The sequence below is a fragment of the Amphiura filiformis genome, chromosome 11 (genome assembly GCF_039555335.1).
Source record: "Amphiura filiformis chromosome 11, Afil_fr2py, whole genome shotgun sequence".
NCBI classification, from domain to species: Eukaryota; Metazoa; Echinodermata; class Ophiuroidea; order Amphilepidida; family Amphiuridae; genus Amphiura; species Amphiura filiformis.
Window position 1 is genome coordinate 20278260 of NC_092638.1, and position 17145 is coordinate 20295404.

Genomic DNA, 17145 nt, shown 5'->3' on the forward strand with positions numbered 1-17145 from the left:
GTAGAAAGTGAAAAATGTTAGTGCGCTTCGCGCGCATTTCAACATAAATGTACATAAATACCGTGTCAAGACAGAAACTCTACTTGATTATTTCCTAAATAAGTGATATTTGTGAAAATTCGACCACTCGCCTACAATCATGCTAGCGAGTGATTAACCACTCGCCTTTAAAATCTAAACGGCAAGGCCTGCATCCCGCTAGTTTATATTAATATTTGCAGCTGCAGCCATAAATTACTCTGCTTAAAATTTTCCGCGAGTGATATAGGCCTACTCACAATTATATCCGACAGCCCAATAGTGCTGCGTGTCCACACGTAATTACTATTACCGGACGTAACGTTTCGATCGGTCTTAACAGCTCTTAACTCTGGTCATCTTCAGCCTTAAATTGTCGGATTTAAAGCACATTACGTCGGATATAGTAATTTTTTTTATATCCGACGCTCATTCACACTGCCACTTGTATCCGATACTATTACCGACGTAATTTAAGTCCGGTAATAGTCCGACTGTGTGAACAAGACGAGTCGGCAATAGCTCTATGTCCAACGTGTTTATATCCGAGCTATTACCGGTCATAACTAACCGGAAATGGTCAGCAGAGCTAATGTCTCCTTCTCTTGCCAGTTCATTCCTCTATTGCGTTTGATATTCGCACCTGCATCCATGATGATTTTGTTTTATCTCTCACTGGTCACACTATTTATACTCTGCTTCAAATCAGTTGCGCGAGTGATTTAATTTAACCCGGAAGTGTTCTTCACGCTGAATCACGCAGAAAGGTGAAAGGTCACAGTTATATCCGACAGCCCAAAAGCGCTGTTCAGTGCTCACACGTATTACTATTACCGATCGTAACGTTTCGATCGGTCTTAACAGCTCTTAACCCTGGTCATCTTCGGATTTAAATTGTCGGATTTAAACCACATTACGTCGGATATAGTTATATCCGACGCTCATTCACACTGCCACTTATACCCGATACTATTACCGACGTAATTTAAGTCCGGTATTAAGTGGTTTAAGTCCGACTGTGTGAACAAGGCTTCTGGTTAATACACACATCATATGTTTCTGCTTTACACGTACAATGGAGCAATGAGCTGGGATTATCCTTTCAGTTGGGTGAACGATTATAAAGCGAGCGCTAGAGAACAATTCTGCATGGTCTTTGTTTACGAAATGAGACAATACGTGCTTATTGTTAACCAGCGTTCTTGAAAATGAGAAACATGGTGGTTTGCAGACTTAACACGGTTTGGAAATAATTTCTTCATATTTTTGGTGTTATCTGTCGTTTACATATCCTTCCTAAAACACCAAAGTACGCATATTTCCAAACATCTAAATTAGCTAAAAATTTAGGACATTTTACAAAACTATATTTTCTAGCGCCCTCGCCTAGCTGAATGTCACTTTTCACAATCTATTTGTACATCATTATAAGTATTATTTGTAACTCTTTTGTTAATACTTCCATTCAGTTTATAATTTGCTCTGGATACATTTTTGGCAGTACCACTCTGTATGCCTATTATTCATGTTATTACAGAGATAGTTACGAGTAACTGGTCGGTAGTGGGCCCGAAAATGGATTGTGCAGGGTGGATTGACAAAATTAGCCTCAGAAATCAAGTTTATTAAGTGTGATGTCTCTCCAAAGACAAGAACTGTTTATTAGCATTTAATACCAAAATAATGACAGTAAGAGCCTACAGATACGGAAGTATGAAGACACCGAGAAAAAGAAACAAAGGGATTGTTGCTTCACACATGTTACCAAGTTTTATTGCCATTACTTAGTAACAATGTGTACAATATTGTACATAGGCCCTGATTTGCATAATTGATGAGGTAATTATATTTCTTTAGTTTTTCACAAAATAGTTATAACAAGCATAAAAAATATTTTTGATCGAGCAAGCTTCCTTCGTGTCCGAAGGGAATAGAATGGAAACAACGGGGGAAACAAGCAAATATTTTGTAAAGAATTAAAAAATCTGAATAATCAGGAGGTGTACTGTTTCGCCCTCTGTGTCAAAGAGAAATGCAAACAGGGGTGAGTCCGGACTAAGTCTAATCTTTTTGGCAATGATTAATACGTATGTGTGTTGGGGGATGGATGTCGGTGGGGTGAACATAATGCTTCACCTTTTAAAAAATGTTAGAAACTTGAGTTTCTAATTGAAAATAAAATCATATAATAGATTGAACCAAATTAAATTCTTCCATGCTATGTTTTAGTCTTTTCTGGTTTGGGTCGAATTATGACCATAGCATGTCTCCCACCATCAATAGTAACTGTTTCCCCTGTGGTATATGAAGAGTCATCAGAGGCCAAGAAAGCAATGGTCTTGGCAACTTCAATGGGTTGACCAATCCTTCCTAAGGCATGGGTTCTGGAACCCTTTTCCAGAAACTGAAAAAACAAACACACAATGGTATGAAATGGACTGTGAATTAAAATATTTTATATGTTCTACCAATAACGATTAGGCCTATAGCAGTAATGACAAATTCTTTTGTTAATATTAAAACGGAAGGTACATGCATAGCCTGATACTGCATGTGGGGATAGAGTAATTATACTTTATTTATATGTGAGAGCGTTTTATAGAAAGTTACAGTTCTTTCAGATGTGCACAAATACTAGTATTCTAGAATATAACCCACAAAATTAGTAAATTATGCAGGCGAGTTGCATGATAGAGCCGGCAACTTGTGAAACCGCCCGGTCGTATGGCATTTTCCATATACTCGGTTAGTTTTGTGGGGTTTATTATCGAACCCCAACGGTTTTAGCTTGTATTTATATTATTAACATAGGCCTATTTATTTGTGATATTTCAAGCGTTTTAAAATTTCAAAATAATCCCATTCAAATACACGGTTGACGATGGAAATTTACTGAATTTAGAGAATGCACTGCGACCACCACCTGAAATTATGCAGCGTGTAAAATATGTCCCAACCAGAATATAATGCAATCAGTACCATTGATTTAAACAAGTTCCCATACATGCCATAATATTACTATATGAGTACAGATTGTTAAATTTTGGATCTATAAAGCGCCTTTCTCCAGATCTTAGAGGACTCAAAGCGCTGTAATTTCGCTGCAATGGTGAATCATCACAATCAGATCGCATCAACTAGGTTGCTGCCGAACGGCGCACATCTATCCGCATTTAGATTGTAACATCCACCAATTATCTGTGCAGCTCCCCAAATTCCATTGGGTGAAGGAAGTTTTGATAACCAAACAACTAATCACCGATTTTTGCGATACAGGAGGAAACCGGAGATCCCGGAGAAAACCTGCGAGATTCCTACCTTTACCAAGATTACTTACTGAGACATCCGTGTAACATTGACCCATCTGTTTTTGGTAAAAGAGATTTTTGGTACCAAAATTTGCAGAAAAAAATAATGGAAGCGCGTGTCCATTTATAAACCTAATAAAGCCACAATGAAACATAGCCTCATCTCCAGCAAGCCTAAGTTGCTATAGTGCCACGCAGAGGGACATTAGGCCAAAACTAAAATGAATCAGTGTGCCTCGATATGAAGGGTTATTGTTTGCGAAAACTACCGAGGGCATTTATTGTTGTTGTGCAATGTGCATGCATGTAGGCCTATGTGACATTGGAACCTATGTAACATTGGCCTACAACCATCAGAGATTCAACAACTGATGAGTTTGGGCCCATCATACTGAGGCTTCCTCTATTCCGTCCATGGTCGATTGATGATAATGTACCTGATAGCAATGAGATGCTCATATCATTATCCCACTCAACATTAGACAATCTGCACACCATACAACCATCCACATCAGTGCGTAGATTTCTTTTTGACATCGGGGGTGATGGGGTTGGTAAAACATTCTTGAAGTATAGTGAATGCAGCACCTTTTTGCTATTTTGAAGCTAAACTGATGAAATATGGTGCAAAAGTGGAATAAATGCGCGCGAAATTTGGCTTTTTTGGGCTAAAATTGGCAAAATTTGCTCAGAAACCCACATTCAGGCGACAATATTGGGATAATTGTATGGACATCCCGCTGGCAGTTTATCCCCTACCCCGGGATCTACGCCTATGATTCATATACATTCAGTTTGTCATATTTAAAAATTAAATAAATAAATAAAAATAAAATAAAACAAATTATAGTGATCACAGTTTGGTATGGTATTACCTGTGCGTATTGTTCTTCATTCATACCTCCTCGTCTGTGTATGTTTGTCTTGATCACTCCAGGGCTACAAGAATTCAAAAGATATACAGAGTTTACTTTAAAATATGATTTCACTTCTTTTATGATTTAAGCCAGGGATTACTCTGTGTACAATTGACCATATGGGGCGCATTTTCAGAAATTTAATATACCATGCAGTTACCCCTTTTACGAGGTCTATTTTGGTATGGATGTATCACAAATTTGTTCAGACTTTCAGGACAAATAACTCAAATTTGCCTACAGTCAGTCTACTCTGAAGTACAGAGTACTTACGCGGACGCACACTTTCTGCCGACTTTAAAGGCACGTAGTATACTTGCAGCAGAGACGCAGCACTGCGCACTGTTTACGGACTGTATACGCGCGAGTTGTCACTTTGTACTTCAGAGTGGACAAACTGTATGCTGGAAATTTGGTAAATTGTCTGTAATTTGACGGAAAACTTCAGCTGGAATTCTGCAGTTACTTCATACCAGAAGTCCTACAATAACACAAATTTGTGTGACCAAAGATAAATTCCTCAAAAAAAGTTTTGAAAGTTTCCAAAAAGGCTTTATATCAGAAATATTTGAAACCTATTTTTATATTGTTTCATATCAATACAAACAAATGACACCAAATTTGTTTGATAACATGGTGGACAGAAAAATAATTGCTTCTTCAAAACAATATGTTATTTGTTTCATTTCATAAGGCACTTCAAATGAGTAAACCAGACATAAAATATTGACAAAATAAGTTAAGAATCGGGTCTTGCACCTACTAATTCAATCTTTGGGGTCAAAGTTCACGAACCTCTGATATTCGGGGGAAACTACCCAGGGATCAAGCAAGGATCAAACAACTTTGTGTGTGTGATATTTTGAAAATAATAAATTGCTGAATTGGAAAAAGAGAATATTAACTTACTTAACTGAGTTGATTCGTACACCATGAAGAGCTAGAGCTGTACAAATAACAATATTAAGAAGATTGTAGGTTATTATGTTTAAGTTCAAGTTCAAGTTTATTTGTTTTCATCTCAATTCACAACAAAATTATACAAATGGAAATTTAAAATAATGAAACACAATAAGAACATGAGAAGTGAAGAGATGTGGATGCCGCAAAGACGCAGAGCGTGAAACTTGTGGCACCCAATCTGAACAAGATGGACATTTAACTTTCGCTATGTACAAAATTAATATGTACAATGATTATATCATGTGGCCGAAATAAGAATAAATGAGTGAAAGTGTCAACCCTACACACGTTATAGTATTAGTAAACCTACTTTCAGCTGCACCCAAAGTAAGAGCATCCAGTGCCGATTTGGACATGCAGTAAGACAGATCACCACGGAACTGTGGGAAGAAGAACAATCATATGAAAAACAACAGTGGGTTAAAGTAGAATTTGTTAGAAATTTATCACAAATTACCCTCTCCCTCTACACCACTAACCCGTTCAAATGTTCCCGAGATTGTGACTAAGGGTGCCAAAACTTTGTGTCTATGAGTTTTCCTGGATCCTAGGCAAACAAGATCCAGAAACGGGCACTACTGCCTTCATTACAATGATTGGTTAATTACGTGATATGATCATGGTGATTTGGTTTGTCTGTAAGTAAGGAAAGAGATGAAACACAGTTCAAGGAACTATTCCCAAGCCACCTTCACAAGAGGAAACTACTAGTACATTGGAGTGCTCATCATAAAACGGGTGAAATAAGGCTCAAGCTCTAGGCTAAAAGAAATATCTAAATTATTTGATATCAGAAGGACATTCCTCGTATTCAGAATGCAATTTGATGCGCAAAAATACTGCGCAAATGTTGCTATCCGATTCCTTAAGGCCGATAGTTCTATCGGTAGTGCCAATATATACATGAATAGGGTTAACATTTGTTTTCATTATTTTTTAACCACTATTTGATGAGAACACTTACAGCTCTGACTCCATTCATGCTGGATACATTTACTACTGTGCCTGTTTTGGTGATAAAACATACAAACATAGCAGTTATAAATTTTAAATGAGCCAGGTCAACTACTTTGAGTCAGAGAGTCAAGTCAAGTCTTTTTAGTGTCAAATTGGCACAAGTCACGAGAAAAATTAAAATCTTTCTCGTTTTGATATTTAGGTTCGTAAATATCATATTACTTTTGGGCTTGGAGATAAAAAAAAAAAAAAAAAAAAAAGATAAAAATTCAAATCGACGCGATGCGTGTGGTCGGTCCGTCAATATGTGTATGTATCAGGTACACAGCAGATAACTTCCTTGCCTGCAGGTGATTTGACGTGGAAATTCACTCGCGTATCTCAAGCAAGAGCTGTTCAGGTAACTTCATTTGAAATTCACACTGTCTGTGTGGAAGATTAAAGGTATTTCTTCCATAGGAGGTGTATGGATTTCAACTGGAATAGCCCAATGGTTTAATCACCTGTGTGAGTTTCTAGCTGCATGTAAAATCATCGGCTAGTAACAGCCCCCATGTCACTTCGGAAAACGCGGTAAATCGCAACATTATTTGCAGAATCTATCAGAATCTATCCTCTTTTCCACCATTTTCAAGATGTTAAGGATCCAAAATGAGCGTTTATTGCGTTTCGACAGTATTTTTTGTGGGACATGAGAGCACCTCAGACCTATCGAATTGCATTCTGAATACGAAGCATGTCTTTCTGATATCAAATAATTTTCATTTTTTAAATCACAATACAATACAAATTTTATGACAAATTATAAAAATTTGATATTTTTCAAATTTTTGATATATAACAGTCCTCGAAGTAAATTATATAAATCTAATGATATATTTTAAAGTGTATGTAGCAGGAGAGGAAAAGCCGACGGTCAATTGCACATTTTGACCTTTCATATTGAAGATATGGATTTTTTTCCCCAAAAGACCTAATTTTTTTTGTGTTTTGGGAAAAAAATCCATATCTTCAATACGAAAGGTCAAAATTTTCAATTGATCGTCGGCTTTTCATCCCACCTACATACACTTTAAGTATAAATCATCAGATTTATAAAGTTTACTTCAAGTACTGTTAAATATCAAAAATATCAATTTTAATGATTTGCCATAAAATGTGTATTAAATTGCGAATTTCAAAAATCAAAATTATTTGATATCAGAATGACATTCTCCATATTCAGAATGCAATTCGATATGTCTGATGTGCTCTAATGTCCCAAAATAAATACTGTCCAAACATTCATACCCCAGCCCTTAAGCTTATCTGCCAGATTTTGTAGTGATCTTTGACGATTTTAGCTTTTTGAGCGATTTCGCTCATTTTACCGCGTTTTCCGAAGTGACATTGGGCCTATTGAATACATACCTTTTGTCTAGACCAGATGGGGTCCTGCTAATATCAGTAGGTATAGTGGCGCCCTGGTATTGAATACATACCTTTTGTCTTGACCAGATAAGGTCCTGTTAATATCAGTAGATGTAGTGGAGCCCTGGTATTAACGGCAAAAGTACTGTCAAAATTTTCCATGGTAACTGTCTCTATGGTATCAGGTTTGAATATTCCTGCATTGTTTATCTGGGTAAATGAACGAAATCTGACAAATTTAAGCTGAACAAGAAACTAGAGCAGTTTTTGCACTTGCTGGAGGATGGATCCTTATTAGGGTGCACCCCTACACTTTAGGGGTGTGCAATATTTTGAGCCGGGGGGGGGGGTAAATTTCCCAATGGCTTGCCAAAAATTGATTGCCCTCCTCTTTCGGCCTGCCAAAATCGTTTGCCTTTCCCCTCTCGGCCTGATGATCTTTGCCCGTCCTCTGCACATGCCACTAGTTTTTGGGATCCCAATTTACTTAAATGGTAAATGGTATTATAATGGACTAGATTTCACGGTTCTCGGGTTTGGTGGTTCTTGTGCTATCTCTAATTACCCAACCCACGTTACCCATGTAGGCCTACATGCTCTGACCTGTTAAACTACTATGATATATGTCTCTCAATGATCAAGACCCAATTTGACACAATAATCACACAATAATCAACTTAGTAGTTTTGTAGTTGTGATGCTTACTTGGCTGTAATTCTGGAAACCCATCGTTTGCCTCTTCCAAGCCCTGTCCTGCTACCACATATGTGACCGTCCACGGCGAATGAGCCGTAAATTCCTCCCCGGTCAATTTTGTTTTATTTCGTGTTTAAAAATAAACATCATAAACTTAAAAATGGTATATCATTTGACTTCAAACGATATCCAGAAGCGGGGTTATGGTTTGTTAAACTTTGCTCCTTCAACAAAATTATAGCTTTTTTCGTTTCTACGTGTGTCTCTTTTTCCACATTGCTGGCAATAAATATCAAACAGTTATAATTGGCGGTCATTTCAAATCATCGACGAGGTTTAAGAAGGTTCTCTCATTGTTAAGTGTTGGTTATGCATACCTATACAAAATACAATGCCTGGTAACCCACCACTTGAAAAGGACTTAGCAAAAGCAAACAAAGACCAGAGCTATTAAAAGTTCTATAGCCATCTAAGGTAGAAGCTTATTATTCACTTCAATAATAATAGGATTATTGATTGGTGTTGTGACTATCAAAATAAGACAGAGATGTCGCGCCAGCTTAAGTGACCGATGAATACGACCTTCGTACACATTTTACACCGTAACTCGGAATACAATTTAGGGAATTTACGGCTCGTTTGTGCTGCCGGGTCACATATGAGGGCCCCAAAAATACCCCGAGATTAGTATCTGGATGTAGTCATGTTGGCCTCTGCACGTGTGCCGTATGTGTTGAAAAAATGCCTATTGATCCGATGAGATGCACCTGCACGATTAACCACACTGTAATGCTTTCCGATGCTCGTACTGCGCCCGTCGGTACTCCGCGCACTACGCGATAGCGCACCGCTCGCACGCGATACGCACCGCGGTCACGCGTTAGCGAGCCACTCGCACGCGATAGCGCGCGGCGCGGGCAGAGGGACGGACGGACGGACACGCCATGATTAGTATTATGTTGCAAGAACAGCGAGCAGGAAAATTTGCATATTTAAGCGTTTGGCTCGTCAAAATGCCCTCCCCCCATTTTACCCTCCCTGCAGGGCTCATAATTATTGCACTGCAGGCCCTTAATGTGCGCTTACTAGGGGCACTTAGTAGGGGTGTTTTGATTTGTCAGTACACAATTTTGAAAATAAGGTGACCGTGGGTTTATTTTATATAGACAAGTTTTTGCCGGTGTTGAAAAGAATTTTCACCAAAAAGTGAGATATGAGGTTTTGTCACTCAACAACGATTTGCTAAACACTATCGCTGCTATTGAATTCTTGCAAGATGACAATTATTGAATTTGACCTGTCATCAAAAAGTGTTGCTGGGATAACATTTTGTAACAATGTACCCATTAGTGATATTAAAATGGTGAAATTCCCAGTGTTACGCATAGGATAATGTAGAATATAGATTATAATGTTCTATCCAAACTAATTTCTCCACACCCGCTGATGAATGGTATATAGCACTGGAGGCTAACGCGATATTGGAAGCCAAAATTGGACCCTAAATTCTTACTCAAAAGTTGGAAACAGAGAAATACGGCTACTTTTTTTTAAGCTGGATAAAGTTTTACATTTTGATTACTTTTGCTTCTATTAAACAGCTTGCAATGCATGCTGATTCAATGTGTCACCGGCTGTTCAATAGACGCAACAGTAATTAAAACATACAACTTTATCCAGCTTTGAACAAAAAACAACTTTTAGGAGCAGTATTTCTTCAGTTGTAATTTAGGGTCTGCAACTTCGAAAAAAAATGTTGAAAAAACCCCGCAATTGTCTACAAAACGCAATAGCGGCCGCGAATACCGCGACCGCGATTTCCTCATTTGTTTATTTCAAAAACTTACTAAGACATCAATTCTTCAAATTGACCTTTTCGGTAAATCCCATAACCCTTTGCGAGTACACCTGAGAACTCGTCATTTTACGTCACGCTGACTTGCAATGCGCAGTAACGATGTTCGATAAACGATGTGCGCATCGGCGCAGAGCAGCGTGACGCAGAATGACGAGTTCTTAGGTGTACTCGCAAAGGCTTATGGGATTTACCGAAAAGGTCAATTGTGTAACTGTTTGGTCGACTAGTTTCTTTACATCTTCATCACGACTAAGGTCACCTTGAACAACAAGCACCTGCCAAAGAAGCATAGTTATACTTATTATTGTTGTCATTATTTATTGTTTACAGTATTTACAATGTATTTGAAAGAAGGCAGCTCACCTACATCTTATTATACTAGCGGTCACCCGTCTTTCGCGGTTCGTAAATTAAAGACGAGGGCTAACCACTACAAAATGATGTATATAAAGTAATCAAGTTTGAAGCAAGATATGGCAGAGCAATAAATATTTATACTTTACAATTTACACAAGAACCAGAATTTTAAATTGGAAACGTTCCAGTGCAGGCAACCAATGCAACTGTCTCAGGTATACGGTAGTGTGGCATTTGTTGGGACAGTAAATGAGTTTAACATCCCAGTTTTGTCAACGTTGAAGTTTGAGGTCCACATGGTTAGATCCCAAAATAAGTGCATTGCCGTAATCTAAACGAGAGAGTACAAGAGCTCTTATGATGTGATGGCAGGAATCTGTGTCTAGAAACCGACGTATGCGCGAGATGTTACGGAGTTGAAAAGTGATGGAAATATGAGGAGACGTAGATATGTGGGTGTCAAACAAGATGCCCAAATTGCGAATAGTATCTGAAGGGTGGACAATTTCCCAAGACAATTTCAGTACTAAGTTGGAGATGAACTGGCGGCATCTTGCGTTTGTTAATATGTGACACTGCTACAAAAAACTTTAGTTTTATTTCATACAAGTAGAGAATTTTGAAAGAGAGCTTTGAATTGAAGTACATGTAGCATCTGAGGGATTGAAGTAAAGATAGAGTTGAATATTTTCTGCATACATGTGATATGAGATGAGATGTTTTCTGATAATGCGACCGATAGGGATAGTGTAGATTTTGAATGCCGCAGGTCCAACAATTAAGCCCTGCGGGAGACCGTACGCGTAATCCATGTGGCGAGGTTCCGAAAAAGCACTGTTGATATTATACAACTTTGGTTTTCCTTCCAGCAAAATAAGACTTAAACCACATAAATGCAGTTCCTGACAGGCCGATTTCATTTGCCATTCTGTTCACAAGTATAGTATGCTCAACCGTATCAAACGCGGCAGACAGGTCCAACAGGACCAGGAACGCACCTTGTTGGTTATGGAGGTAAGTCATAAGTCATGATGGATTTTTATTTATTTTGGTTCTCAACAGTGATCTCTGAAATCCCTTAAAATGAACACCAAGCTGCATGCACGGTGTAAATTAATAATAAATTTAAACATCATTAATACTTTCTACATACTTTGTCTTTAGGCAATCCTCTTTCCTCACACTCTTTGGCCACTTTCATCAAATTATCCAAGTTACGTCCAGTAATAGATACATAGCATCCAAGTGAGGCAAAGTACCGTGCTGTTTCCGCTCCAATACCAGAACTTGCACCTTGGAAAAAAGGGAAATGTAGTAATTGGGAAACAAGAACAACATTGTTATATACTCGTAAATATTTCATTACTTAAAAGGGGACTCCGGCAATCATAACATTATGCCTTATATGTTAGAAAAGTAATTATCAAGCACGAATCACATTGTTTTATTTAAAACAAACTCATATTGACCATAAAAACGAATAAAAACAGTCGGCTCTCAAGTCTCAACACGCGATATTCAAAATTCCCGCGCCGAAATTGTCTAAGTGCAATGACGTAATGGTTATTTGTGTTCAATTGCCTTCATTGTATTACTTGGACGTCATTGCACTCGGCGCCCGGGAATGTTGAATATCGCGTGTTGAGAAACGGATGTTTTTATTCGTTTTTATGGTCACTATGAGTTTGTTTTAAATAAAACCATGTGATTCGTGCTTGATAATTATTTTTCTAACATATAAGGAATAATGTTGTCGTTGCCGGACTTCCTTTAATGTGTATTCAAAGCACTACAAGTCCATTAGTTCATATAGCGAAAATATGAATATATCGTAAACTTGATCCAAGTTGTAAGTCCACCCTCCCGACTGCCAACGTGTGGCAATAAGCCTTTTTGACATATGGCGGGCACAAAAGGAGAGGGCGTATCTTTGAAGTGAGTAATCTTTTGTCAGCTGAGAAGCATACAAAAGATTACTCACTTCAAAGAACGCCCTCACCTTTTGTGCTCACCATATTTCAAAAAGGCTTATTGTAGGGTGAAAACAAGCGGCAAGCGCAGTGATTTATAGTGTGCTACGCACAGGATCAACGCCTAGACATTGGTCTACAAGTATCAGCACACTAGGATCTAAAAAACATAAATTTAGATTTTTTTAATGACCTACCCTCTCATTTGGTACATTATGGTTAAAAAGCATTGCATGAAAAAAATTATACGCTTTGAACAAATTTTTAGAGGTCCCTCCGGACTTGGAAATTTTGTGTGTGAAGTCAATGTGATTTTTGAGGTGAATCTTTTTCTCTTTGTTTTCACTTTCAAAAAGTTAGATGTATGCTAAAAGACTCTCACATATTTTTGAAATGACAAATTCTTTTTTATAATCATGGATATCTGTAAGAATAAAGTTAAAGATTCGTCAAAAACACACAAAACTGAACATCCTAGTTGGGGGAGTGTAGCTTTTAAACACATCTGCTTTTATTTCTGTTACTTTTTGAATTATTTACTACTATAAATATTCAGATCATCACTAACAAAGGCTTGCACACCTGAAACCATTTCATATAAGTATTAAATAAGTCTGCCACAGAGAAGTAAACACATTATGCAATATTGAATTGATCTGATTCTATAAACCATTTGAAGTATTTTGATTCACTGGTTGTAAGTACCTATTTGAATATATGCATTCAATTCAATATTTCAATGGACTATTTCAAGATTATGTAATGCAGATACAAACTAAATTCAGAGCAAGGCCTAATTAAAAATGTTCAGTTTGCCGGCAATTCAATTGCCTGGTAGCATAATGCCATAGTACACAACACATAAAGTATATAGCAAACATAAGAATTTTTTCAAATGGCCAACTACTCACTGGCTGTTGAATATACTGCTGTTACCCCCATTTTGCCCTTTTTACAAATTTGATTTTTTATTGATTTGGGTATATTTTATCCCGAATTTTCTTTCACAATTATGTTACAAATTCCAATAACTCTCTGATGACAAGTTTTGAGGAATTATTTAAGATAAATATTACTTTATTGAAAATAGCTAAAATCACCATTGACATTATGTGCAAAATTAAAATGCTCGGTAGGAACCTCTAAAATTTGTTCAAAACGTATAATTTTTTGCATGCGATGTTTTTTTGACCATAATGTACCACATGAGAGGTTAGGCCATAAAAAAACTAAATTTTATGTTTTTCAGATTCACCCTACAGCACACTTTACACGTTTTCCCTGACCACTACCGCCACTACGGCTTCATATCATTCCATAAACCATTAACAACAACACAGGGACTTTGCAGCTTCAAGAGCGCACAGCATAGACATTCCACAAATGACCAGCTCCCGGGTTACAACGAAACAATTAGCAGTAAGGTTCTTGTCCAGGGAAATTTTTTTCCCGCAAGAGCGTACTAAACCACCGCCAGGGTACGAACCCGCAACCTCTCGCGCCATAGTCGAACGCTTTATCGATTGAGCTAACTTGACTGAAGGAGGGTGGGCCAAGCATTGTATTTTTTTAAATTTTCATCTGCTGCATTCTCCTGATTAAAAAACATATTTGGCGATTAAAACCTAGTTGGAAGTAAGAAAGATATTCTCCATAAATATTTTACTGATCAGCTTTTACCTCAAAGCAACAAATTGTTTTAAAGACCCATTCAGTGATTTTGCTCTTCCGAACAATCGTAAAAATCATCAAAATTCAGATTTTGGTACCTATAGATGTGCTGACATAGCCTGCTAGTGGTTCAGCCGAAAGCAGTGTATTAATAAGGCATTTACATGAATCTGTAATTTAGTCTATAATACTGACAGTATATAAAATTAGCTACCCGTACATGTATTTCAATGGGGCATCAATTTCGTCAATACTGCTGGTTTCTTTGTTTTTTTGCCAAATTTTTCATATCAAAAATACCAAATGACAATTTGAATGACTTTTCATTATTTATTTTAATTGCACTGGAAATCTGGGATCATTGAATGCGCCTTTATCAATAGAATATGTCACTATGTGAAAAGGACAAAATAGCGATTTCGCTGTACAAATAATAAATGCCATGCAATGCGTCGTTATGTCACAGTAGAGAGGTCACTTTGTGGCTAGGGCAAGGCTAGGGTCTCGAACATCAGTTTTGGACAAAGGTACCAGCCGGGTTGGAATTAATTGGTTCGATCAAGCATTGAAGTGCTTTCAAGTTGTGTACTGGATTGTTCAAGCATGCTCTACAAGTTTTTCAATGTAAAGTGCCTTTGGCCCTAGTAGTAGAAGTAAAAAACGGTTACTATGGCCAGAGTCATAGGGCTGGTAGGAATGGTGATAGGTAACTACTTTTACTAATAGCTTCATCATCATGATCACGCATATTATTAAACTTAACTTACCGGTGACGATAGCAACTTTTCCTTTCAATGATGCACCTGTAGCTGTTGCCATTGTGTCGGTGTTACTACATACTTTTATGCAGTCTTGAGTACATGAGTGACCGTGTACGCGTGTGTTTTTTTACCTTTCACCAGGGAGTAGATGTTCTTGAGAAGGGACTCCTTTTCCAACGTGGTTTCTTTTCCAACGCAAAAATATCACGAATTTTGGTGGTTTGCGAGTGCAGAGTGTCCGCACTATCAACGCATTACATAACTGTTATGAATAATTTATTGGGGTTTTCAATGAAATCACCTTGATCAATTAATGTATATTAATATGAAAGTACTTGCAATAGAGGTTATCCACTTCGCTCATGTGTGACTTCTAACAAAAGGCACTGGTTGCCGTAGTATTCTTCATTCAAACCAATTCAATGCACGACCTCGAAGCTACCTGCATGACTTAAGCAGGCTATTTTGAAACAGTCACGGTTGCACATGGAGGCACTTCTTTTGAAAGTCCTGAACAAGGAATAGCAGTTGCTGATAGGATATGTAGCTTATAGAACACGAATAACCTCTATAGCAGTCCGGTGTAGCACCGAAAACACGGGATGCCTGAATTCCGAGTCTCCGGCAGAGGGTAGGATTAGGGTTAGAGTTAGGCTTAGGGTTAGGGTTACTGTTAGTGTTGGCTGTTGGGGTAACAATCCTGTGATTTTGGAGCTGCTGACATCCCGGGATTACGGCAACACATTTCTGACGAAATCCCGGGATTTCGACAATCCCGTGATTTCGGCGCAACACCGATGAGTTCAATGAACTACGTTCTGTTTTGGCTTTACATACACAAATGAACAAAGACAATAAGCGAATGCTAACACATGTGACCTGGTTAGTGACATGTTAAATGATTTGTACAAAAACCTGACTAATGACTATCATAAAGAACATTATTCGTTTATGCGCATGAACTGCACATTGAAAATATTATATAATTTATTACAAGTATTGACATATTATGGTATAAAACAACTAATAATTCCTGCCATCATGGCGTCAGATCAATATTTCATTATACCCCGTATGTTTTTTCCAATTTATTAATTTTTGAGACCAATTTCTCTACCCATTTATAATGTACAAAGGTGTATCATCATTGTTGACCTTGTGATTTAAATATATTCTATCGCACGTGTATCTGAATGGGTCTAGATGGTGCTATCATATCATTCATATGGCGGTGTCATATTCTTTTGTAGATCTAGGAATGCATTTTTCTCAAAACTCTGAATATATCCAATTGTTTTTTTCTTTTTGTAAAAGCCAATTTCAAGGCTTGCACTTGAATATACACTGTGCACAACTTATAAGTTCCCCCTAATAATTTTTCAATTAAGTCGAAAAATCATTGTGTTCAGTCACAATGGTGAATTATGTAAGAAAAGAGGCCGTTTTAAAAGTTGCACCTGAGCCCGTAGCAGTCGGGATTTCTTTAACAAACACATGTATAGGCCTAGCCTGCTATATTGTTTGAGAGATGACTTCTATGGACTCAGATGCAACGTTTAACACAGTTTAAAACGGTCTGTTTTTTACACAATGAACAATTGTGACTGAACGCAATGACGTGTGATGCTATAATTTGGTCCATAGGTGTAAAACAAATAAGGCTACACATGTCTTTTTACACGTTTGCATTTCGTCAAATATGTTTCGATTAATTAAAACAGTATTTAGGGGGAACTTATAAGTTTGTGCACCCTGTATGTGGTATATATATCCGATAACCTTTACTCTGCGTATTGAATTTTCCATCTGTGTCTTGAGAGCAAAAACGGACCAAAAATTGAATTTTCTTCGTTAGTAAACGTTAAACGAGTAATGACCATCCGCAGATCGTGATTTCAGCAGAATTGCCTGGAGTGTTCGGCCTCAATCTCAAAACTATTCACGGCGGAACAAATGCCGTGCTGTTGAACAACGAGTGGATTCGTCTTACTGTTGCCGGGGTGGTACTAATTGAATGCTTTAACAGTATTTCTATATAGTACTATGCGGCACCAAACTCTACCTGAGAGCGTTGGACCCCAAGTAGGGCTCTTCGTACACAAATGAACAAACACAATGGAGGGTAATCTCCTCCGCGGCCAGTTTTATTCAGAGGGAATGGAACCAAATTGGCTGCGGAGGAGAATAAATGGACGGGTCATTCTGGCATGCAAATGAGATAGTGCCAGTGGGTAGCTTTCACTCCGTACAGTTAGGGCC

General features: G+C 37.8%; 1 protein-coding gene across 1 annotated transcript; it reads right to left on the reverse strand.

The window, feature by feature from the left end:
* Positions 1–1840: 1840 nt before the first annotated feature.
* On the reverse strand, positions 1841–15010 carry LOC140163538 (3-oxoacyl-[acyl-carrier-protein] reductase FabG-like). Its single transcript, XM_072186852.1, has 9 exons — positions 14893–15010; positions 11638–11777; positions 10319–10402; positions 7645–7783; positions 6171–6211; positions 5517–5586; positions 5153–5189; positions 4202–4265; positions 1841–2422 (listed from the first exon to the last, which is right to left on the reverse strand). The coding sequence occupies exons 1-9, from the start codon at positions 14942–14944 to the stop codon at positions 2237–2239; spliced, it is 813 nt and encodes a 270-aa protein (XP_072042953.1). The 5' UTR covers positions 14945–15010; the 3' UTR covers positions 1841–2236.
* Between the last annotated feature and the right edge of the window lie 2135 nt (positions 15011–17145).